The following is a 24,822-nucleotide window of genomic DNA, read 5'->3' on the forward strand; positions in this document are numbered from 1 at the left end:
CAGGAGAATAAACACGAAACAGTTTTACCGGCAGGTTTGCTACAGCCATTACCTATTCCCTCCCGGGTATGGTCGGACATTTCTCTTGATTTTATAGAAGGTCTCCCAAATTCTAAAGGTTCCTTTAACTCATCCTTTTTCAGCCTCACAAGTAGCTCAGGTCTTTTTTGCCAATATTTTCAAGTTGCATGGAATGCCATCTACCATTGTATCGGACAGAGACCCTACATTTACGAGCTCATTTTGGCGAGAGCTTTTCCGCTTACAGGGCAGCACTCTGGCCTTCAGCTCAGCCTATCACCCGCAATCGGATGGACAAACAGAGGCTCTCAATAAGTGCCTCGAAACTTACCTCCGTTGCTATGCGGGGGCTAAACCCAAAGCTTGGAGCACTTGGCTTCCATTGGCAGAGTGGTGGTACAATACCAGCCACCACTCTTCCACGGGGTTCACTCCTTTTGAAGCAGTCTATGGCTACAAACCACCAGCTCTCCTTTCCTATGTACCGGGCACCTCGGCAAATTTGGCTGTTGATTCTCAGTTACGAGACCGCACATCGATACTTACATTGCTCAAAGAACATTTACATCAGGCCCAGAACCGCATGAAAACTTATGCAGACAAACATAGATCAGACCGTCAATTTACTGTGGGGGATTGGGTGTACCTGAGGCTTCAACCATATAGGCAGAAATCGGTGGCTATGCGGAAACATCTCAAACTTTCACCTCGATTTTTTGGTCCCTTTAAGGTTTTGAGCCGAGTAGGCACTGTGGCGTACTGCTTAGACCTCCCACCAGAATCTCGCATACACCCTGTTTTTCATGTCTCGTGTTTAAAGAAAAAGCTTGGCCTGTCTTCATCTCCGTTATCCACATTGCCTCCTGTGGATACTAACGGCGAGATTCGGCCGGAACCAGAGCTCATTGTCAATCGACGTCTGATCAAACACCAGGGCCGTGCAGCGACAGAGGTCTTGGTTCGTTGGCGTGGTGTGTCGGTTGAAGATGATACTTGGGAGCTTTTATGGACTCTCCAGCAACAGTATCCGCACCTTGTGGGCAAGGTGCTTTAATGGGGGAGACCCTGTTATGGGCCTGCTAAAGTGGACAGCCGGAAGTAGCTTTGGACAGCATCAGCCCATGATGACAGGAAGGATCCGAGTGACAGAAGGGTCAGCCCAGAGGATGGAAGAATTCTGGTAGCAGAAGAGATCCTATCCGAGCTTCTAGAATAAGTCCACCTCACTTATGTTAATTTACTGTTTTATCCCTGTAACGGTGCGCCTAGGAGCATCTTTCAATTGTATTCCTTTTGTTTTGTTTTATGTTAACGTGGAAGGAGGAGCTGGCAATCGGTTAGAATATATTCTAACCGATTGGGTTATTTAAAGGAAGGAGGAGGAAGAGTCAGGGCAAGCGAGAATATAGTTGAATTGTTCATCCTTTCTTGAGAGTTCGGGCCTCTCTAAGAGCTCTTATCTTTACTCAATACACTCCAAAATTCCATCCAGTTTGCCATTTCTTCTTTGTTCTTAAAACAATCCCTTTACACTTTACTAGGCAATGCCGGATTTCAACGCCTGCAGTCCATCTTAGATTTTGCTTCAATAACCAATATTTTAGTCCAAAGTTTATCCCTTTTTTTAATCTCTCAATATTTGTAAGCATCTCTATGACGGTCTAACGTTGTGGGAACAGAATCGACAGATATTGCTTCCAGCTGTTGTATTTTAGCCTGCATTAGCTCCTCTCTTTTTCTTTTTCTTCTTTTTTATTTTATAATTTTTTTTTATCTTTGTTGAATACGTCACATGAAAGGATATACCCCTTCATTCTTGCATTACTTGTTTGGAATTATATAAAACCACCACGTCATTGTTTGACATTAACAATTTAGCAAGAGTATCTGAGTATGTCATGCAACTCACAAGAATCCAACTTGAACAGAAAAACTATCTAATGAATGTTATAAATTCCTGATAATTAAAGTGTGGCCAACATGCCAGAGCCAGTTTAATTAGACACAAATTAAGGTGTTCAATAATTTATTCCAAATATGAAATTATTTGTGGAATCATAATTGGAATTGATTTCTTATTACTTGATGGAAAGAATAAATGAGGTACAATAGTTATAATTGAGGGTCTCGGATCTTTCTTATAAATAAGGACCTTGTATATTCTATCCATAAAAGACATGATTGGGCATAACATAAATTAGAAGACACTTCTCTACAAAATTCTTATGAGGTTTCTATGGCTAAGGTTTGTAAGAACAGCTATCTGACGGCCAAACTAGTAATGGAGCTCGATTATGCAAAAAAAAAAGAAAAGAAAAAGAAAAGTCATCGGAGTCCATTGGTCCCTTTGGGGATCAGGGATACACTAATGATCAAGTTACTCTTCTGCCTAAGAGAGAAATTGAATAAAGAGTTTCAAAGAAAGTACCTGCCCTGTCTTTTGGAGAGAGTCATTTTTATAGTGAGGCTCAGATGCTTGGGCCTATATTGAGTGGGCCAAGTAATTAGGTTGCTAGGCCCAACATTATTCTTTAATTCGTTTGAGCAAATATGACCGATGTAGTTCTAAATCATTTCCGTTGCCTATATTGTTATTTTACGCGCTAAAAATGAACATATTAGGATAGATAGTAAAATTAAAAATGCAATGCAATGCCCATAGGCATGACACATATCTATGGACATCCAGCAGACCATATTATGATCAAAGTCATTTATTTATTTATTTATTTTCCCTCGATACCTAGTCAAATATATCTGTTTTAGCTCTTCTTTTTTATTCTTTTTTTTTTTTTTTTTTCTTTCTTTTCTTTTCTTTTCTTTTAGAAAACAACATCCTTGAATTTAATAATCACACTCAAACTCATGCTGGGTCGACTGGATGAACAACTGTTATATCATTGACATTGTCGAAGTTGGAGGCGTGTTCTTTCGAAAGTTTAGTATTTAAATGCATTATATACCCAGTATCCAGACCAAATTCAGCCAATTCATTTGGACCGTCCTCTGCTTCTGAAGATAATGGCTTCTTTTTCGATTGATGAGTTTGTCGGAAATGGAGTTCTGAAGGGTCTGCTTCCAAAGCTGTTAGAAGAAGGCTGGGATGATGTTCCAACACTGAAGATCATGACTTCTGAAGACATGGATGCATTAAACATGACACAACAGGAAAAGGTTGGTTATCAACAAATAAGCTTCTCACAATATATACACACAAATTCTATTATATCTTTACTTTTTCGAAAAAACCATCCCCTCAGAAGATCATTGTCACTAATCTGATGAAGCATGCATTTTTCCCACTTCAGAATGCAGTTGAAATCAGGTCTTACCTTCATGACCGAGCTCTGATGCAATATGGAGATAAGCTAGAGTCGGATGGGAGATCTCTGCCTGAGCTTCTTGGCTTGAGCATCGAAGATCTTTCTTCTCAGGTTGGTATGAAGAGAGGCCACATCGCCCGTTTCATGGACAAAACAGGTGCATGTACAGATCAGCTTCCGAAGCCATATGCTCCGCCTCCAACAAAAGCAAGCAGAAACGAAAGTCTTCAGAAAATTTATGTTTCTGTCAACTCTAGTAAAGTACAGAGCACAAGAAAATCCTTTGTGAGAAGGCCAACTTCTGATAAGTCAATAGAACAATCGGTCGCTGATTTCAAGATCGAAGATGGATATATCTTCAAAGGAATTGTTGCTGCACAACCAGCTGAGCCTAGAGCATGCGGTTGTGTACAACCTCCTCCTATAGTTGACACAGTTGCTCCTTACTCCGGTATTGAAAACATCTCCATTCAAAAACTAACTCCAGAGTATAAGATTGGGATGGACCGTTTGGTGAAAACCAAGACACCACCTATGAAGGCTTCAGATTTGTGGCGAGATAAACCGGCCGTGCTCCTCTGCATCCGACGTCCCGGGTAAATTCCTATGTTCTATGTTCGCTACCATGTTTATACAAGTATGTTGTGGTAAATACTAGATACTTCAATAACAGTTACAAGTGGTAGCAACTCAAATTTTCATGGGTGACTTTTCTTAAAATTTAAGGGTGATGTGGTTTTGTTCTTGAAAACAGGTGCATCATGTGTAGAGCTGAGGCTCACCAGCTCTATGCCAAAAAACCGATATTTGATGCATTGGGAGTACAACTATTTGCTGTTCTTCATGAGCACATAGAGGCAGAGGTATTTAGCAAATGCTTGCTTGATTGCTTCAAATTGTAGCTCTTCCAAATTCAAATCAATTCCTCTTTACTTGATGTACTATTTTTATGATGCAGGTTAAGGACTTTTGGCCCAGGTATTGGGGTGGTGCAGTACTCTATGATCGTGGTATGGTGTTCTTCAAAGCTCTTGGTGGGGGGAAACTTCTCAAGGACAAGTTCTTGTCAGGATTTGTTTTCAACCCCCGAGCCATTGCAAATTACAAGCGTGCAAAAGCAATGGGAATAGAGCAAAACTTGAGAGGAGAAGGTGAAATCAAGGGTGGACTCTTCATAATTGGGAGTGGAAAGAGTGGCATTGCTTACCAGTTTATTGAGAGGAATTTTGGTGACTGGGCACCTCCGGCTGAAGTCATCGAAATCTGCACAAAGTTGCAGGTATTCTTGTTGGCTTCTCTAGTCTTATATATAGAGACACGTTAAACATCCTTATCTTTCTTCCATCCTTTCACTTTTCAAAAAAATAGGAAGATAGGAGAAGGTAATGAATCATTTCTCTTATATATAACATGTGTTCTCTTTTTAACAAGCTGTTCTTTAACCTTATGCAGAAAGCACGTCAAGGGGAGTCCGTCAGCACATCAAGGGAATATGAATAAAAGTCACTTTCTTGTTTTACCATTCACATCACGTTACTTTCTTTTCCTTGTATGAGATGTTGCTTGATTGCCTTGTATGGCTTAATTGGTAGGTTTTGTTTATTATTCCACTTCTTGTCTTGTATTTGAGAATGGGTGTTGGTGGTGGTGGTGGTGGTGATATTGCTGCTAGTGTGAGTGGATTGTATAATTCTATCCGACATTCATCTATAAGACTAATGTAACACTTCCAACTAATCATTGTTAAATAAATAAAAGTCACATGGTTGATTTGAAGTGCCACGTCAACATTGTTGGACAATTGTGGAATAGAAATATAGTATCTAGCATTACTCGTTTTATGCATATATTGTGTTGTTTCGTGCGAGCCATCTTTTATGCAAACAATCTAACTTATTTCCGATTTAGTTTTCGTTTGACAGAAGCCTTTTTTTTTTTCCTTTCTTTCTTTCTTTCTTTTTCTTTTTCCTGAATAACAAGGGAAATGGTGAAAGGGATCAAGGAAGGTCTTTCCCACTCTAACTTGACAGAAGCCTTAATTCCTCGTAACTCAACCCAAAACCATCCCAGCTAGCTAGAATTAGGTATCTATAAGGAACAATTCCATTACTTAATTCCTCTTAGATCACTTACACCCGGTCTTGGCCTTCACTTGCATAAGGGCGCGCAGAGCACAGGCTCGGGTCTTAATGAAAGCAGAAATCGTATAGTAATATAAAGCACTAACAGAGTTGCCTTGTTGCATATTGCCTTTTTGTGGATGGATTACCAGTTCTTCCTAAGAGTAAACACTTATACCCCCCTGTTTGTATCACTGAGATGCTACACTTGGGCTACTAACAAGGGAACAAGACGTACAACTAGATTGGAGATGATGTAGGACAGCGACTCCCCCGGGATGAGGTAGAATGGCCCGATCACACCCATGTCTGAACGAGAGTGCGATAGGTACATTCATCAGTCAAGGCTGAATTGGACATGTTTGAATGGGAGTGAGATCACGACAGTCAAGATGCAACAAACGTTTCAAAAGGAAAGGATTCCCCAACGAACAAGATTTCCAACTCAAATTCCATCTAAATTTCATTCCAATTTCAGCATGATTTGTTTCCTTCCTAGATTAGAGCTAATGATTTTGTTGAGCCTTTCCAACTTTAGATGATTTTCTTAGGTTGTTGAGTGATAGAATTGAAGATACAATTCCTCTTTTCTTTTTCTTCTTTTTATATCACTTCTGCTACATCAAGTGGTATCAGAGTAGACATTATCCTATTTCAATGGCCTACCTACGCAACGGTATCAACCTTTCTAATGACGTTGCTCCTAAGGAAGGGGCTCTCTCAAGAGCCTAATTCATTGAGTTCTACTGTGGGACACAAGAAGCAATTAAGCATTACGAAAAATCCAGGTCACAATTTTCCGACTGACGGGTAAACACGTTCAGATTTGCGGCGATGATAGGGTTAGTGACAACAATGAATCCACCCACACTCGATCTTTTCATAATCGAAAGCCAGAACCTCTGAATAGAATTTCAGTGATGGAGGATGATGCTGAGGCTGTCAATGTGGCTGTGAAAGTTGAGCTGTCATTAGAAAACAACTCGTGCAGCCACAACCCTTTGAGCCACCAACAGAGCTAGGTGAAGTTCACCCACCACCTCTTCAACAAGTGCAATTTGTCAATATATCCAACGAGTGCAATGGACTCTCACCAGACACATTTGATCTAGATCTTAGATGAACACAAGTGTAATTACAGAAAGTACATGGGAGATAAACTCACCTAAATCCTAGAGAGGCTGGACTACGCCAAAAATAAAAACAAAACCATTATCAGACTTCATTGGTGCAAGAAGAGTCTGATAGCTTTCTTACATGCACACTCATTGGCTCATGATTATGTAAATCAAGACAACTAAGAATAAACACTCCACTATATATAAAATCAGGGGAAAAGTACAATGATATATTATACAGAAACCAAGAAACTCACTAAAACTACCCCAAACAATCTAAAGTGGTAAAAAAATAAAAAATAAAAAAATAAAAATAAAAATAATCGATTTACAGGATACAATATATGCACACTTGGACTGCAAAAACTTCTGGTGTTAAGGCGATGGGGAATGTTAACCGTCAAAATTAAAGAGGAAATTCTGGTTAAACAAATATTTTGTTGACAATGAAAGTAGTAAGACAAACACGGCCAGAATGACACAAATTCGGTTAGAGCGCCTGGCCTTTACCATTTCCAAAGCCTCAATCTTTGAAACCGTGCCATCAGCATTATTTGCAGAAATGGAAGAATTCACTTCACTCTCACAGATAGGTGCCTCTTCTGATGGTTTATCCACCTGAGTTCAGAAAAAGAGGGAGAGATTTTTCAGAACAGCAATCCTCAATTACCAAATAAATGGTAAAGGTAAATGAAATGAATTCAACCAAAAAAAAAAGGTAAATGAAATGTCAAACTCAGAAACTTTCCATATAACACTTAAGAACTCTTGTGATTTTTAAAGGAACTAAATGCCACTTCTCAAATAGAATCCCTCAGAGCATTTTTAGTAGCCTCACCAAATTAGTTTTTTAGCTATTTTGGTGAGCCAATTTGATGAAAACTCTTAAAAACCACTCCCAGCAGCCTCACCATTTTAACCAAAAAAATTTGATGACTGAAATTACTAGTCAAATTAGACCAGGTATTTTCACTCAACAACCCACTCATCAAATTTTGTTTCACATTTCTCTCTCACATGATTAGCACACTTTTTCCTTTTTTCTCTCATTTTCTTCTCTCATCTCCCATCTCTCACACGATAATGTCCTTATTTCATGGATATAAATGATTTTTTATAAAAATATTATATAGAGAAAAAATAAAGAAATATGAAAAAATTATTATTTAAATGGAATAGTGAATATTGACTAGTTAAAATGGTGAGGCTGCTGGGGGAATTTTAATAAAGTGGCTCATCAGAATAGAAAAAAGTAATTTTTAGTTATTTTGGTGAGTAAAATTTGGTGAGGCTACTAGGAATGCTCTCAGGAAGAATGCAACTGGGAAATAAATCAAGGTCCCTGAATAACTCATTACGAATTTCCAGTTATTCTGATCAGCGTAAGAATGTTTAATTTCTCCGTGTCATAAGAATATAAAGAAGTTAACATCAACGTTAAGCACACAAATGTGGATAAATTATTGAATTGAATAAAATATTTGATAGTTAATCATTCACCTATATGTTTTTCAATTGACCTTATGGTGTATCATTGTTGCAACCTGTTAGCTGCAAAAGGCCACAAAGGAGCCATTACTCCAATGAATGAACAAGAGCAAGGTGAGAGGATTGATTTTATCAACAATTTTAGAGACAACCAAAACTATGAATTCAATTTTTCACTACTAGAACCACATAAGGAAGACGAGTGGTTAAAAGGAAAACAAGAATCATCATCCCGACAAGCAAAACTAGGCCTTATGAATCATTTGTTCTGCTCCATTTGAACTCCAGCCATGTTACCTCTTCGAATAATTTCATGTACTTACAATAATAATGTTTCTTTACTGGCAAAAAAGTTCTCCAAGTCAAAGAAGCCAGCAACAGGTGACCCATTTGAGAATGTACAACAAACTGTTAAAACAACAGATAAGAAATTGCTTAAAAATAAGTGACAGGAGAGCCTGGAAGGGGGAACTAAACAAGCACCAAGGTTTAGCCATCAACAATAATGCAATAAGAGACTGGAGACCCTATACTCTTTGGTTCATAGTGCCTTAAAATTTTATCATGCTATTTTTTGACTAAACTAGGGTTATCATCAATCTTAAACTGCACAATACACACAAGCACACGCAGAGAGAGAAAGAGAGAGAATCAGACATGCATTTCATACCAGAATTGACTAAAAATTAAGCTTATTGATTGTTTGGTGTGGCTAGAAAAGGTAGATTCAATGCAAGTTACACTCGCCATAGTCCCCAAGGGACTCCCCCCTCCTTTTATCATTGAATAAGAAGTACCATGAACTGTTTGTGGGTATACCAATGTGATTGTCAATGCACAAAGAAGAATACTTTTGACATGAATGGTGTGAGAACCCTCAAAGGATCAAGAGGTGAACTGAAATTTCGAACACCTTGGTAAAATGTATGTTGTCATGTCTTTAGAGGGTCATTGTATATACCCCAGTCTCACCAATTGAAATTCGCCAAATAACCCCAAACAACACTTAGAGGGGGTCACAATAGGTGTTTCCCAATTATAACAACCAACTAAAATTTTGCAGCCACACAATATATCATCAAAATTAAGTAAAGCTATAAAAACATCAAATGCAACAATTTTGGTGAAGAAGTGGAAACTTTTTGAATAACCCTTAAAAAATAAAACCACTACGGGGCAGCTAAATCCAAGAAATTTATCAACTATAAAAGAATTAAATTACACCCAATTGATATTTATAAACCTTTGTAATCAAACCCAATGTGTAGCCCAACAAACGACCCGTTTGTCTTTACCGCAGTAGCTCTAGAACTCCGGCTAATTCTTCTATCAAATTTCTTCTTACATCCCAGAACTCCGATGGCTGAAGGTTTGCTTTTGTGACTGTGTGATTTAAACAAAGATCAAAGAGAGGTATTAGAATGAAGGCATAAGGGTTCTAAAGTTTTCTCCAAGAGCAAAAACTTTTTATGCAAGTCGGTTTATGAAAAACACAATTTTAGGAAACAGCGTTGAAAAGGGGAGTAGCTTGTTCTGATGTGATCTAAGGTTTCAAAACTTTCTGGCTGACAATGTTCGAATGGTCTTTGACCGCCATTTCAACCAGTTTATTCTGCCAATCCCGACCACTTTCTCATTCGAACCGAGTTTGACCATGAGTGCGACCGAGCTAATATGTAGGACTCATGAATCTTCTAGCGTTCAACAATCCATGGACTGCTCTTTCAACCGGACGGTTCTAGAAATCTCAATTTTCTTCACTAAAGCCTGCCATTTGAACCATGTGCGAACGCCAGTCCAACCAGTAGCTTATGGAACTAAAGATTTTGAATTTCTTGCAGAGCTCATTTGAACATCTACTGAACAGGAGTGCGACCAGACCAATCTGCCTTGAAATCTTGATTCTTTGTAAAAATGACTCATTCGAACGCCCTTCAACAGAGCAGTTCTGCCCCTCAATTTGAACCAAGTTTTAGAATTCCAACTTAGTCACACAAACTTAGACTTACAATCAATTAGTTTTGACACTAAATCTACCAATCTAAAACCTAACACCAATGATGGAGAAATAAAAACATCAAACAAGCTAAGCGAAAGACTTTTTTTAAGACCATAACAATGCAATTTTAAATTAATTTATACAGAGAAATCAATCAAATAAAATTAAGCTTATAAACATTATGTGATTCAAGTGCTACATAGTCCTGTGCACCTAAATTCAAGGCCTATTTGTATGTTCCTGGCCTAACCTGATGGCCAGTTATAATCCATGAAGACCATTGCCACCCCTATCTCTTCAATAAAGACATGCAAGGCAACTTGGCATAGAAATTAAGAAAGATCCAATGAATACCTGCCTGGATACTTTTATCCAACTTAGCATTGATCTGATCATTCTTGGAAAACAGAAACTCTTTGCTGTCACCATCTACATTGTTGTACATAATCTTAGTATTACGTAACTTTTCCACCAGAATTTTGTTCTCCTTTGTTAAAGTATTTAGCTGCATATAACATATCATAATCGATCAAAATTAATCTATATGAAAGATAAATTTAACTGCATAAGATTATGAAGAAGCATTCAAAAGTCCATGGTTTTTCCATGAGAAGTGGAACGTCTCCAGTTCTATACATCATCTGAAGTTACGGATTCACCATCATAATACAACCAGGAGACCAAATGTAAGCCATCATATTGATAAGGATTATTATCCTGTGACATGTGGCCATTAGAATTTTCTACTATCATTTTCAATGTGGGCTACCACTTCCTTTAGGAGCTCCATTTAGTTATTGACAAGAGACAGACAGAAAAATTCAATATCCATGGGATATGCAAAAAATCCTTTAGCAAATGTAATCACTTCAAGTGCTCTTAAGGCAGAAAGAAAAACTATGAAATGGAAAGTTGATACCTGACTCTGGATCCGCTCCCTCTCAATGGCTAGTTGCATTACCATATCCAAAATAAACTTGGTCCTGACATTAATTTCTTTTGCACTTTCTAATTTTTCATTGTTAGCTTGATCCAGAGACGTCTCTAAGAATTCTATTCTAGCCTTTAGGAAACTTAGTTCGTTGTCAAGTTCTGAGTTAGTTTCAGATAGCAGAACACATTGCTCCTCTGCAGTATCAAGCTTACTTTCAGCTTTTGAAACCTTGGATTTTAGATCTTCAATCAGAGTTTCCATATCCCAAATTGCGGAATATAGCATGTTCTGCTGCTCTTGACTTGCTTCAGAGGATGCCCTCGCATGCTGTAACTGGATCTCTAATTCCCTCGACTGGTTCTCAAGTACACCTACCTTTTTGTCGGTGTTACTAGCACTTCCTTTATGAAAATTCAGCTCTTCAGTCAGCTCCAAGTTTGTATCTGTTAACTGAGTAGCCTTGGCTTCTGCACTATCAGCCCTACTTTCTGCAATATATATGCTTTCTTTCAATGACTCAATTGCATTTTCCATTTCAGAAAGTTGCTCTTGATTTGCTTCATTGCAGGCATTTGCTTCATTCAGATGGATCTGTGATTCTTTCAGTATTTCCTCAAGCAAGTTTAATTTTTCTCTCAAAGTGAATGCCTCGGCAATATGTTCTGCGTTGCTACTTTCAAGCTTCTTCAGAGCAACATCTTTTTCTTTCAGCTCTTCAATACAACCTTGAAGTTTAGTTTTTGTCTCACTTTCTCGTTGAGTTGAACCACTTAGATTAAATTTAACAAGATGGAGTTGACCAACCAATTCCTTTGAAATGTTCATGAGCACCTCAGCACCATTTTCTGCCTCTAAAAACCTTCCCCAAACAACTTCTACAGCTTCTTCCATCCGAAATGCTATTTGTTCTGTATAGTGTAACTTTGCTTTTAGGTCATCTTCATTTTGTCTTGATTCTGCTAACTTCTTCTCAAGGTCTAGCTCCCTTGCGAGTGACTTTTCCAGCATCCGTAGCAAATGTCTTTGTTGTTTGGCCATCTGCATATTTGATTTTGCATTTATGTTCAACAGTCGACTGTTTTCTGAAAATTCCAAGGCCTTGTCACATTTCCCTGTCAAAATGCATGTCTCTTAGACATAACAAAATAATAATAATAATAATAACAATAATAACAACAACAACAATAATAATAATAATAATAAAAACGCATCTTCATTATATGAGGCAACCATCTAACTAGACCGAGGTTATTAACTTACCATTCTCACATTTGAAAGCTAAGATGCTTCTCTGAAACTTGGCTAACTGCATCTTCACCTCCAAAATCTGCACTTGAGAGTGCTTTACAGATTCTTCAGAATCATGCAATTTCTCTTCCAACTTAGTTAATAGTTCTCTCAGGTGTTGCCACGAAGACATTTTATGACGGACATCAACAATTTCTGCCTGGAGAGCGTCCATGAAAGCGCAGAGTTCTCTTACCTCAGCATCTAAAATGCCAGATAAGAGATCAAATACCAATACTTTCTCGATAGAGTCTGTGGAGATATCGCCATTCTCCAAAGCCATAGCTTGAAGATCATTTTCCCGAGCCAGTAGGTACATCAAAAGTATATGCAAATTTACCAACTTCTCAGAAGAATATGCCAAGTCCAAGTCTACTTTTATTAGAGTTTTCATTGACCTCTGTAACTCTTGCACGCCATTTTCATTAGATGAGATTCCCTCATGATAGTAAAGTTGGTCAGACTCGGGAGTCCCACTCCCAGCATCCATGTCACCAACAGCTTGGTCATCCATTTCCACTGCTTAGTCCTTGGTTCAACCAAGCTGGCTATAGGACAAATAAACTAAGGGAAGATGAGGAGAAAGGCAAGTCCTAGCAAAATTAATAAGGGCAAATGCAGAATGTTAGTATATACTTCATCCTATTTGTACTACAAACAATATACCGAACTATAGTCTGACTACAGTAAAACAAGAAACAAGCAATTTACTGTGCAGAATCAATGAAGGCCAAAAAGAAAGTGGAATCACTGTTATGCACCAACGGCACTATGGTTACTAACTATTCAAAAGCAAACACCGGTTTTGCACAATACTTGAAGAATATGCCTAGAAAAACTGACCCGTTTTAAAATAACACTAGGCTACTAAGTTGTATGGATGAGAACCAAATCTCTCCTCCACATGACTTCTAATAAAAAAAAAAAAACTCGGCTTGTAAAAATGTATCCTTATCTCCCAAATTATTTTGAAACTATGATCATCAAAATTTACCATGAAATTATAATTAAGTCCATAACATCTGAAACCGAATAAGATTCTGACTTTCGTAAATAAAATTGGAGACCCCAAAGTCATGCATTTACTAACCAGAAACTAATAGCTGAATTCACAAAAACATGACAGCTTAATACATTAGTTTCTATGTCTTTCCCTAAAAATATGTATAAAAAGAAAAAGGGAATTAGCATAGCACCCAGATAAAAAGTATCCATGAATTATTTTCACAAAATCACATCGAAAAAATTTCCAAACTAAGCTGTCGTTCCTGTAAATGAGAATCTGAAACCGATTTGAAAGCTCCACACAAACACAGAAGACAAAATTGCGGTAATGCAACTATGATTTGAACTAAAATTATACACAGAGAATGTCCCGACGGGGATAATTCTTTCATGGGTCGATGAGAAAGTACCTGCCGGAAAATCTTTAGCACCGGGTCTTCTTTGCTCCTCAGCAGGGAAATTGGGTCTTGAGAGAGAACGGAAAAGCAGATTCGTAACTACCACCAATTTCCAAATTACCGTTAATCCGAAAGCGCAATATTTTAGACCCTTTGAAGTTCGATACGTGACTTGGAAAAGTCTACTCGAGGCGGTAGATACGGATGAGTCAATCACGTTAGCCGCTCCTACTACTACGTGGAGTTCAATTATTGAGGCTCACAAGACACTGGAGAGTACGACAGGCTACCCATGGAGCTGAGTCGGAGTGTACAAAATGTCCGCTTCACGTCGAGTCGTAGACACAAGCGTACGATATTCTTTTTCTTTTCTTTTTTTCAAAATAAAAAATAAAAAATTAATGAATGTGATTTATAATAAACTTTTTGTGGTATCAAAATGTTAAAAGAGATTTTTAAATCTGCATAAATAACAAATATTTTCTGTTCTCAAATTTCGTAAAAAAAATTTGATGAGTTCTATTGGTGCGCCATGTTCAAAGCCAATGAAAGCACAACACATCACTTATAAATAAATATATTAAAACTAAAAAAGAAAATTTGTAAAGCCAAATTACAATTGTTTACAAGTGAAGGTGGAAATAGTGGGTAATTCTACATGTACATTAAGTGTGCATAAAAAAAAATGAGATGACTTTTAAAATTACTATTTTAAACGTGTAATTGATCAAATTATAATTTTAATAAAATGATAATTTTAAATATTATCTCATTTTTTAATATACATATATAATTAATCAGGAATGAGAGAGGAATAGAATTTGTAATTGGTACCACAAATAGTTGATTTTCATAGTAAATAGATGTGTCTGTCTTTCAAGTATAAATTGTTTGGGAAAAATATATATTAGCCCCCCAAACTACTACCATTTTTCGGATGGCCCCTAAACTACCAATGCTTAGATTCTGGCCCCCCAAACTATCACTTTCTGATTTTTTGGCCCCATCCGTCTATTTATGCCGTCAATTCTAAACAGAATTCTGAAAATACATCTCCTACACTTGAAAATTCTTACGGTTAAGGCAGGGGTATTTTCGAGTTTTTGGTCAATTTCTGTTAGAATTAACGGTATAAATAGACGGATAGGGCCAAAAAATCAGAAAATGATAGTTTGGGGGGTCGGAGTGCAAGTGTTGGTAGTTCGGGGTGCCATCTAAAGAAAATGTAATAGTTTGAGGGGCTAATATATATTTTTCCCAAATTATTTAAAATTTTGTGGGTCTTTTTCTCCGATAGGATAGGTGTGGAAAAGTATCTCCATATTATCGGCCAATGAAAGGATGAAGTGTGAAGTATAATAGATCCTTTGTTAAAAGCAAACATTTGCTTTATAATTAAAGTTGCTTTAAACTTTTTTTTTTTTTTTTTTTTTTTTTTTTGTTGACATGAAAGTTGCTTTAAACTAAGCGCGCGGGTGTCAAATAAAGGAAGATGGGTCTATTTTCATAGGTTCAAAAAATTTCGGCTCCTTTCTATTTTGGCATAAAATGATTTTGACCGAAAATATTTTTTTTTGGCATTTTGCTCAAATAAAAAATTAGAAAATATTTCTTATATTTTCATATAATTTGAGTAGCTGCAAGAAAGAGAGACGAAGAAAATGAGCTGCAAAGAAAGAGAGTATATGAGAACAGAAGGCTTTCGAAAATGAGATTGAAATCAAGCACAATTGTCTACCACATATTGCAAGCAACACCGGGCATGTAATTGTGAGAGCACCCTTGTGGTGCCCACTTGTCCAGGTAGGTGTTTTGGCAGCCTGAGACTTGTTCAGGCAGGTAGACCCCATAAGCGGCCCTCTCACAATAGCTCATCTGAAGATGTGGAGAGCGGCGGAAAATAGCTTATGCAAATAAGAAACACAAACTATTTTATACTTCATAAAGGTTATTTTCCTTGGTCAATTGAAAATATTTTCAAGTTGACTAATATTTTAAACAGTATTAAACACACACACACACACACACACACAAAACAAATTCAAAAAATATTTTAGGCGGAAGCAAGAATAAGGTTGTGTTTGGGATTACGATTTCGTAGACAATAAGTGCGATTTTAAATTAAATCGCAGAACATAAATTGTTTGGAAACTGCTTTTTAAAAATTACGATTTGAAAACGCAGAAAAACTGCTTTTTCAAATTGCAGGTAAGAGTATGCTTTTTTAAAAACGCAGAATTTTAAAGGTTAATTTGTGATTTTAAAGGCTATGCTGCAATTTTGTCAAATACTTAACTGCATTTTTAAAAATTACTTTTTTTTTTTTAAATCACATATTTTAAAATCGTTGTTTTAAATTGCACTTTTTTAAATCGAAAATTCAAACGGACCTGAAACCCAAGCTTATTCATGAACTCATACATCAATCCGAGATTCCGAAGCAAAAGCCCAAATAGTTGGTAAAAGAAATGCCAAATGAAGTTGAGCCACCAGTCCAAGCCCAAACGCATTTCCAATGAAAGTACTTCAAACTGCCGCTAGAAACTGAGTCAACTCAGCCTTCGACTCTTGAAGATACTCCTTCGTCCGGGGGTTTCAAAATCAGTCTTTTTATTAGGGATGACTCCCCAAAACTCTCAAAGTCCAAGGGAGGAGAAATTTCCTCTGTTTTGATGAGAGAATTTCCCTGTTTTTTATAATGGAGAACTGGATAAAATTTTCCAGTATTTCTCTTTCAATAGATACCATCTTTGCTAGTTCTCAACGTTCCCAGTGTACCTCAGACCACCCACTAAGATTTTTAGTGGTTTTTCTTCTGGTTCGTCAATTGATTGATGGAAATTGTAGAATGCCACAGTTGAAGCCAAAGTAGGACTTGTAAATCTGTTGCAGAACGTTTTGAGAGCATGCAAAGTTCTCCTCGTCTTTTAGAAACCGGTGCTTTGATACCATGCCAGTGTATGGAAGGATTACTCCCATTAGGGTGGAAATCCAGGAGGAAAACAAAGAGAAAAAGTGTATGGAAGGATTATCCCCCGTGTGCCGTCTGTTTTTCAGTTTGATTAGAAAAAATAACATAAATGGAGATTCTTTAATAGCTGCAGCTCTCACTAGTCTCACTCACTCACACACACATACACACTAAAGCGATCCAAGGGTGCAATTCTGATTTGCTTTCCAATTTCAGTTACATGAGACAAAATATTAAGAGGGTGCGATGAGTTGGCAGAAGGCTTCAAAAGTACTGCCGTGATCATCACAGAAATGGCACGTTTTCTTTACTCCAAATCTACCACGGAGTCGGTGAAAGAATGGAATTAGAAGGGACAAAAAAAAATTACATCTGTTAGCACATGATTAAAACAAACAGCTTCTAACTAAAGAGGAGAAAACATCACCATGTTTTTCCCTCGCAATCTTCCAACAAAATGCACCTAGCCAATTTCATAACCAGAAGAAAAGCCTATATATGAGCTTCCCTCTAGGTCTGTTCCCTAAGTTTTTTGATTGTACATCCTTCATCCACAAACATCCTTATAGTCGGGAGCCAAACCTGCTCTTGTAAATATAGATTCCATTTAACACTTCAAAAAAGAAACAACTGTGGCTGCTGTTGTTGTTGATCATATCTCAGTGAATCTGGAAACCTAGAGAAAATCCCTTCTCTGGGTCCTGAGAGGGGCCCTTCAAACTTTCTACACCAGGCTAGTAGCATCTCACTTTAACACAGAACTTGAAGCAAATATGTTGATGTTAAATCTTTAATAATGGAAGAGGAAACCTTTGTTGTTTCCTTGAGGTACTAAAAAGCAGCGCAGGCATATACCAGGCCGTAATGGTACTATGGCATAAATCCCAAAAACAGTAATCAAGGTTCAACTTTCATATGGCTGTGTGGCAGAGAGCCTGCAAATACAGAAGGGAACTCAATAATAAACTTGAGAACAGTACGGGGTATACCATAGGAGAGGATTTGTGCAAAAAGGATAAAAAAAAATTATACCATCTGCATCTTGGCTACTGAGGGGAGCATTGGTTCCATAGCTCATCTGGACAACATTGTGGAGCTCATCCTCCCAGACATTAGGTAGCTGTATAGTCACGCATATCAAAAGAAAAGGTTGATCTTGACGCATGGGAGAGACTCAATGAAGCCCGAGTAGAAAGAATAATGTTCATACATCCTCAAGTGTACAGGAAGTTAGCAAGATTGCAAATGAATGTCAACATAACATAAATGTTTGGCCTAGCCTAGTGAAACCTACTTACAGAATATGACCGACATTGGGTTCGACCACTCCATTTGTGCATATAATATAAGAAAAAAAATTTTACACTAAATACGAGCTATATTAGAATCAAAATAGATGATGAGAAACTAGAGATTGTTAGATGAAAAGTGTTTTCGGTTTTGAGTTTTGAAAAGAGTTTTAGAAAAAGTGAAATTTTAGAAGTGTTTTCAATGGGGGCCCCATTAGAAAAAATGTTGTTTGTAGGGTCCACAAAAGGAAATTTGTTTGGTGAACTGGGAAGTCTTTCCGAAAAGCAAGAAGCAGTGAACTGTTTTCGAAAAATAAAAGAAATAAAAAATAAAAAAAGCCAAAAACATTTTTGGGTATGCCGGAGACATGTTGGAGGCTAGCCTCCATAGGTAGCGGTCATATAATACTATAGTCTCACATTGGAAAGATAAATAATAAACATAGAGTGGGTAGATTATTAAGGCATTTATTTGTGTTAAGTCCCACATTAGTTCTTTACTAAATGAAACTGGACTTTATAAATGGTTCTACGGAGCTCCAATTGCAACTTGACTAATCCTTTTGAAGTTATAGAGCATATGTGACCAGCGCTTTTCCTGGATTGTTACAAATGATATTAGAGCCACCTAGTAATGTCATGTGGTACTGGAACACCGCATAATGTGGCCCTGCCGTCAGGGATCTAAAGGGAAGAGATTGTAATACCCCAGTTCCACATTAAACGATGAATAACCCAAATGAAGTGGGTAGATTATTAAGGCATTCATGGGTGCTAAGCCCTACATTGATTTCCTACTATGTGAGACTGGGCTTTATAATTGATTTTGGGGAGCTCCAATTGAAACTTGACTAATTCTTTTGGAATAATAAAGCATATGTGGCTAGCACTTTTTTTAAGTCGTTACAAGTCACCCTTCATCTGTGAGGGGTGGAGGCCACCAAACAAATCCGTAACCACCGCAACATGGCCGTTAGCGGCCACTACGAGGCCAGTCATGCAGATCCGGCAGCGGCCATCGCAGTGGCTGCCAAATAGATCCAACAGCCATCGCAGGACCGTTGGACAAATCATCGGCCACCGCCAATCCAATGATCCGGATCCTTTTTAAATTTTTTTTAAGTAAAAAGTCCAACTTCCACAAATGAAAAAATGAGCACGTGTTTTTAAAACATTAAGTTTTCAAAAAAGAGTTAGTGTTTTATTTTCGAAAGGTATTTTGTGTTTTATTTTTTGAAAAGAGTTTTAGTGGGGGAGCCATGCCTGAAACTCCATTTGATAACTATTGTTTGGAAAGTGTTTTTCAGTATTTGAAAACTGTTCACTTTTCAAAAAGTTTGCCAAACAGACACTACGATTCTAGCTACGGCTTAAAAGATACCTGTGTAGGTTCCTTGAATCCTCCAGCCATGGGTGTCAGCTGTGTATCATTGGTTCTTCGAAGCAAATCAGATGAGCTTCCCATGCCAGGAAGACCAGCTTGAATAAGTCTTTGTTGAGAAGGAAGTAGTAGAGGACAAGCCACAGGCATATCAGGTGAAAATCCTTGTGCAGATGGAGTACCTGCTCTTGACTGAAGGATCTGCATGAATTGCAGAATGTGTTATGGTAAACCAGGAGTATAAATAAGATTTCACATTATATTGAAATAATTGCAATATTATTTACATTTTTTCCCAGGAGCCCTTCGATATTAAAATCTAGCCGTGGATTCACAGTAGCAAGTTTCATTGACAAAAACTGCAACAAAAAAAAAAGGGGAGCAAGCGTTAAAATATTAGAACCAAGGACTCATTGAAACACACATCTTTCTAATATACATGTGAAGCAATAATTTAATGAAAAGGGTTCATCCAAGGGGCTTTAGATAGGTTAATTAGTGTGAAGTTCATCTATTTTTCGTCTTTATCTCAAAAGCAAGACCTTCTAATAAGCTGCTGCCATGTTTAATCATTCAAAGTTACCCAATATTATGTAGTTCATGTATCTCTACCAGAACTTCTGGCGAAATTACGAGTTGACGTGCCCAGAAACCAAAGATACAGGAAAGGCCAGTAACACTAGATAAATCAAAAGCCACTACCTAAGAAAAAAGCAAGAGTTGTTACTCTCATACCTCAACCTGTCGTTGCAGTGATTGTACATAGTTAATGATTTCGTCCAGCATCACCGCTTTACCAGTGACCTGCAAAAACAAATCAGTTCTCATAATTTGAACAGCTTTCATTCAATTCTGAAGTAATTATGCTCTTTCACCTATTGATTTCAACAAGCCAAGTTAGCCAACCTTACTGCAACCAGGTACGAGGTCTTGAAGAAACTTCATCCTTTCACTGATCTTTTCTCTTCTTACCTATAATCAGATTCATTTTATTCCAACTCAAATGCTATAGCAAAAAAAAAAAAAAAAAGATTTTTATGAAGAAAAAAAAATCCATATCTTACTCTTTCTGCAAGACTATGGCTATTTGTTGCCTGGCCCCTTCGAGCTCTGACATGAATATATTCTTCTTTTGGTAGATCTGAAGGTTGAGAACCCTGTTTACCATGTTTCCCAGAGCTCTTGCTAGTAGTTGAAGTTGGGTTTTGGTCTCCCTTTTGTTGAATTTCTGCGTCATCCTTTGCAGATTCACAAGATTGTTGTGGAACACCATTGGCTAGATCAAGTTTAGTATCCTAGCACAAAATTTCAACATAGTGAGGGAGCGAAAAATATAGTCGTTTGTGATTATAGAAGAAAAATTCAGAAGCATGGTTTACCGGCACACTTCTTTTCCTTTTCTTTGAGTCAAGTCCCTTAGCAAAAGGTTCCCCAACTGTACCCTCCAAAACCGATGGCTCATCTTGACCACCGGCACCGCTAAACTCAGCTTCATCAGAATCATTACCAGACTGACCAATGCCTTGTTTTGCTTCATCATGAGATCTCAAAAGGCTCTCACTTTTTCTCTCATCCTTTTCTAGGCTCCCTTCAGTATCCCCATGTTCAATAGACAAAGGAACATCTTTGGAAGCGTCACCCACATTCTGCTCCTTCTTTTGAGACTGCCCACCAGAAACTGATTTCAAACCAATGCCAGCAAAAGCCTCTTGCGTCCCCTGCATGAGCCCCTCACCCCTAGAATACAGACCCATTGATTCAGGAATCCCATAAGGGCTCGCCATACCACTAAAATTACCACCGTTGAAGCATGAAAATCTAGCAGCACGCTCAATGAACGCAGAATCTGCTGGGAACTGAGATAAGCTCTGTGGGAGCATGGCAGCTGCATTAGGCAAGAAAATACCCCCTTTCAACATTGAACTTGCTGGATTCCAACCCATATCAAATGATGTATCAATACTTCTTAAAGAGGCAGGGCCAGCTTTTGTCTTTCCTATCCTTTCGGAAGTGCTTGCGTTGTTCTGGACGGTAATGTCATAAAATCCCAAGTTTTCGGAGTTGGAGTTATGGTCCCAAAGGATTTGACCAAATGAGTCCACTATTGAAGTAGATGAACAAGAAGAAGATCCAATAAGGTCTCCTTTGCTAACAGCCATCAGATTTCCCATGGGAACCAAACCCGTAGATCTATTTGTGAGATTGGCACTGCCATATCGCCAGTCTGACATACTAGGTGCATAGTTCATAGGATTCTCATTCCTGTTTTCTAGCTCAAATTTATCCTTGCCACCCATGTCCATCTCTCCTTGACAAGAATGCCAAAAGCAGCCAGAGGTAAATACCTTTCTCTTAGAATTATTTTCAAACAACCAGCGAACAATCTTTAGAGAATCTAACAAAGCTTCAGAAATTGACCACCCTCAATAAAAAGCTAGTAGCCCGAAAGCAGAGACAAACAAAATGAAGAACAAGTCAATCTCCAAACACATGTTCACTAATAACTATACAAACAGGCTTCAATCGGAACCATGTAATTCGAAACTTACAATATAAGAACCTTCACACATTGGTCTTAAGATATTTCTAAAAAGCCTAACAGTATCGAATCCGGTCCCCTATGATGCATTTTACACCCAAAAGACGAGAATATCACGCAACTATGTGGAACTAGCGCGAAGGAAAACAGCTCAGCAGCAGTAAACAAGAAAGACCCACATCCAATTTTTGAGCTCAAAAACGCAAAAACACTGAAACAAAGTACTAAAGATCAGGCAACTTTAAAAACTACCATTTCCAAGGCTACCACTGAACTTGGAAGTACCAAATTACACAAAGGAAGCCCAACCAAGACAGAGGAATTAAAAAAAAAAAAAAATACAAGAGTAAAAAAAGACAATTCAAAGGAGAGCTGAGAAAGGACCAAGGAAGCAGTCAATTACACACAGAACATTGATTTCAGCATAATAAATACCCATTCAAACCCTAGTCAGAGCAGCAGAAACACAGCTAAAAGTGGCAGGAGAAAGATACCCATTTCAGATTATGTGCTACTTTTAGCAGCCCCGCTCTCCATTCGAGCTTTTCACTCCCAACTTTTATCGAATTTGGGCTTTTTGTTCAACTCTCCGTCTTTTTAGCTGAGAACCCTGCTGCACTGTCACATCCAAGAGAGAGAAACACAAAAGGCAAAATCTTAGATAAAAGAAAGGCTGATAGAGGGAGTACCAAACAGAAATTAAGGAGATGAAGGAGTGAAAGAGTAGAAGAATGGAAAAGGCCCTGCATTTATACCACGCTTGCATAAAAAAGAGAGCTCTTGATGATTAACCACCGCCACTGCCAGTGTAAAATATTAGAAAGACCTCCCCAAGCTTTCTTCCGCACTTTGATTGTTTATCATTCTCGAGAAATTTTTGTACCATCTTTTATTTCTTTATTTAACTTACTTTCTATCTTTTATCTTTTCTTTTTCAGTGATTTTATTAAATCTCTCTATTTTTTTAGCTTACTCCATTGTTCTTGGTTCAAGAACTTATTAACATCTATAAAATAGGGTTTGTTTGGTCAAGAAATCAAAACCCACAACCTTCTCCTCCCATTCACACACATTGATCATATACTATATATATATATAACATCAAGCAGCGTGCAATTGTGCATTATTTGAGGGGAGATCTAAGGTATCTGAGCCTGATAACTAAACCGTCTTATCTATCTTGTGTGCTGCTGGTATAGATTATGGGGGCATCCTCCTGCTAAATTATTGAAATTAGCCTCTAATCCCTCCTTTCACCACCACAGATGTTTTTTGTTTTTTATGTTATGGCTGGCTTGTATAATTTTAAGTTTTGAATTGACGGGTCAATGGCATTGTGTATCTTGTGTAGCGTGTGTCTGATGTAAATTAACTGATTTGATTTAACGGAAAATAAATGTAAAAACTTATTTGATAAAAAATGCAAATTTTAAGGGGTGATGTGATAAGTTTGAAACTTAAAAGAAAAGAAAAAATAATAATTAATAAAAGGTGAAATCTAGATTATTGGAGTTTTTTTATACATTTTTCTCGTAGTAATACTTATATAATGTCCTCCCAAATTATAGACTGCATTAATGTTTCCTAAGCTACCAAAAATTTAGAATATACTCTTTTGCTTCAAAAAGGCAAAAATTACCCAAATTTTATTTCAATAACATAAAAATATCCTATAAATTCGAAAAAAGAAAAATTTAAAACTAGAAAAAAAAAAATGAAATTTAAATTCAAAACTATAAACTACAAAAAAAAAAAAAAAAAGAACAAAAAACAAAAACAAAAAGAGAGAGAGAGAGGGAGAGAGGCGAGAAGAGGGGTGGCCGCGCTACCCCTTGGCCATTCCCTTTTCCAGATTTTTTTTTTTGATTTCTTAGTTTTTGGTTTTTTTGAATTTTGAATTTTGAATTTTTTTAAATGTTTATAAGGGTATTTTTGTTAATTGGGAGTACATTGCAAATTTTTGGTAGTTTTAAGGAACATTGATGCAATATTTAGTTTAAATGACATTATAAATTGGGTGTTAGTTTAAGGAGAATATGTGTATATTTTCTTTTCTTTTCTTTTCTCAAATTCAAGGTTGCTATTATCTTGAACTTTAAGGGTATGCTTGGAATTACGTTAAAAAATTTAAAAAATATTTTTTGTACATAAAAGGTTGTGCAAAACAAAAATAAGCCAGTTTTTGGATCTTCCTTTCTCCATGCAAGTGTTAAGGCTTAATGCTTTAAAATAATAATAATAATTTTATTTAAAAATAAATTAATCAATAAAAATAGATAGTATGCTTTCGTAACTTAGGTCATTAGTGGATGTACTCAAGTAATTTGTTGTCCAAATTACTATTGGACAAAAAATATGAGAACGTTTTTATGAGATTTAGTTGTCCGAGTAGAGGGTATATTATCTGAGACTTATTCAAACAAGTAAACTCTATAAAAACTTTCACACACTTATTACAATTCAAACAGTAAAATTGTCGATAATGTATTTTCTCTTTTTCTTTGATGCCATTATTACTTAGCATTGGGACTTGCAATCACAAAGACCCAAGCTTTAAAATAATAAATCTCTCTTTGCACTTGCTTTATAACACTACAAAATTAGGTGTTGATTTGGTAAAGATAGAAGAGTATTTTGGATTTTGAATTTTGAAAAATGTAAAATTTGGGAATTGATTTAGTGTGAGCTATTTTTATATAGTGTTGTTTGTGGGGTTCAAAAATGAAAATTGTATTGGGAGAATTTTGTGAAGTTTTTGAAAAACCAAAAACTGAGAAGTATTTTTACAAAATAAAAGAAAAACTTTAATTTTTTCTTTTCTTTTTTGAAAACCAAAGAGTTTTGCTCTAAGTTGTTGCCACCACTTTCATTGTGTTGATATGGCGTCCTTGGTTGCCATATCTTTCTAGCGGCCATCTCTTAGCCACCAAGACTACAGCATTATCCCAA

The 24,822-nt window shown here is 37.1% G+C and overlaps 3 protein-coding genes across 17 annotated transcripts; 1 reads left to right on the top strand and 2 right to left on the bottom strand.

Annotated features, from left to right (window-relative positions):
- The first annotated feature begins 2,975 nt into the window (after positions 1-2,975).
- On the top strand, positions 2,976-5,126 carry LOC133870122 (uncharacterized). Its single transcript, XM_062307180.1, has 5 exons — positions 2,976-3,195; positions 3,330-3,940; positions 4,099-4,207; positions 4,303-4,623; positions 4,797-5,126. Exons 1-5 carry the CDS (start codon positions 3,043-3,045, stop codon positions 4,842-4,844), a joined length of 1,242 nt encoding a protein of 413 aa, XP_062163164.1. The 5' UTR covers positions 2,976-3,042; the 3' UTR covers positions 4,845-5,126.
- A 1,636-nt stretch (positions 5,127-6,762) lies between these two features.
- On the bottom strand, positions 6,763-14,000 carry LOC133870131 (WPP domain-interacting tail-anchored protein 2). Of its 14 annotated transcripts, XR_009900643.1 has the most exons (7): positions 13,706-14,000; positions 12,264-12,883; positions 10,989-12,115; positions 10,424-10,574; positions 9,314-9,453; positions 8,083-8,133; positions 7,121-7,200 (listed from the first exon to the last, which is right to left on the bottom strand). XR_009900643.1 is itself a non-coding variant. In XM_062307251.1 (6 exons), exons 2-5 carry the CDS (start codon positions 12,802-12,804, stop codon positions 8,104-8,106), a joined length of 1,845 nt encoding a protein of 614 aa, XP_062163235.1. In that variant the 5' UTR covers positions 12,805-12,883; positions 13,706-13,999; the 3' UTR covers positions 7,064-7,200; positions 8,083-8,103. The 14 variants fall into 14 exon arrangements, 9 of the variants coding, with proteins under 9 accessions (XP_062163175.1, XP_062163250.1, XP_062163235.1 ...); XM_062307251.1 differs by lacking the exon at positions 9,314-9,453 and having other exon boundaries at positions 7,064-7,200; positions 10,428-10,574; positions 13,706-13,999; XM_062307257.1 differs by lacking the exon at positions 9,314-9,453 and having other exon boundaries at positions 7,064-7,200; positions 13,706-13,999.
- A 2,835-nt stretch (positions 14,001-16,835) lies between these two features.
- Positions 16,836-22,871, bottom strand: LOC133870202 (transcription factor bHLH49). 2 transcript variants are annotated; one of them, XM_062307283.1, is made up of 10 exons: positions 22,629-22,871; positions 22,368-22,491; positions 20,714-21,768; positions 20,399-20,629; positions 20,241-20,306; positions 20,070-20,138; positions 19,622-19,693; positions 19,335-19,526; positions 17,697-17,784; positions 16,836-17,599 (listed from the first exon to the last, which is right to left on the bottom strand). In XM_062307283.1, the coding sequence occupies exons 3-10, from the start codon at positions 21,635-21,637 to the stop codon at positions 17,562-17,564; spliced, it is 1,680 nt and encodes a 559-aa protein (XP_062163267.1). In that variant the 5' UTR covers positions 21,638-21,768; positions 22,368-22,491; positions 22,629-22,871; the 3' UTR covers positions 16,836-17,561. The 2 variants fall into 2 exon arrangements, with proteins under 2 accessions (XP_062163267.1, XP_062163259.1); XM_062307275.1 differs by having other exon boundaries at positions 19,335-19,535; positions 22,629-22,864.
- Positions 22,872-24,822: the final 1,951 nt, after the last annotated feature.

Source organism: Alnus glutinosa, chromosome 1, assembly GCF_958979055.1.
Source record: "Alnus glutinosa chromosome 1, dhAlnGlut1.1, whole genome shotgun sequence".
Taxonomy (NCBI): domain Eukaryota; kingdom Viridiplantae; phylum Streptophyta; class Magnoliopsida; order Fagales; family Betulaceae; genus Alnus; species Alnus glutinosa.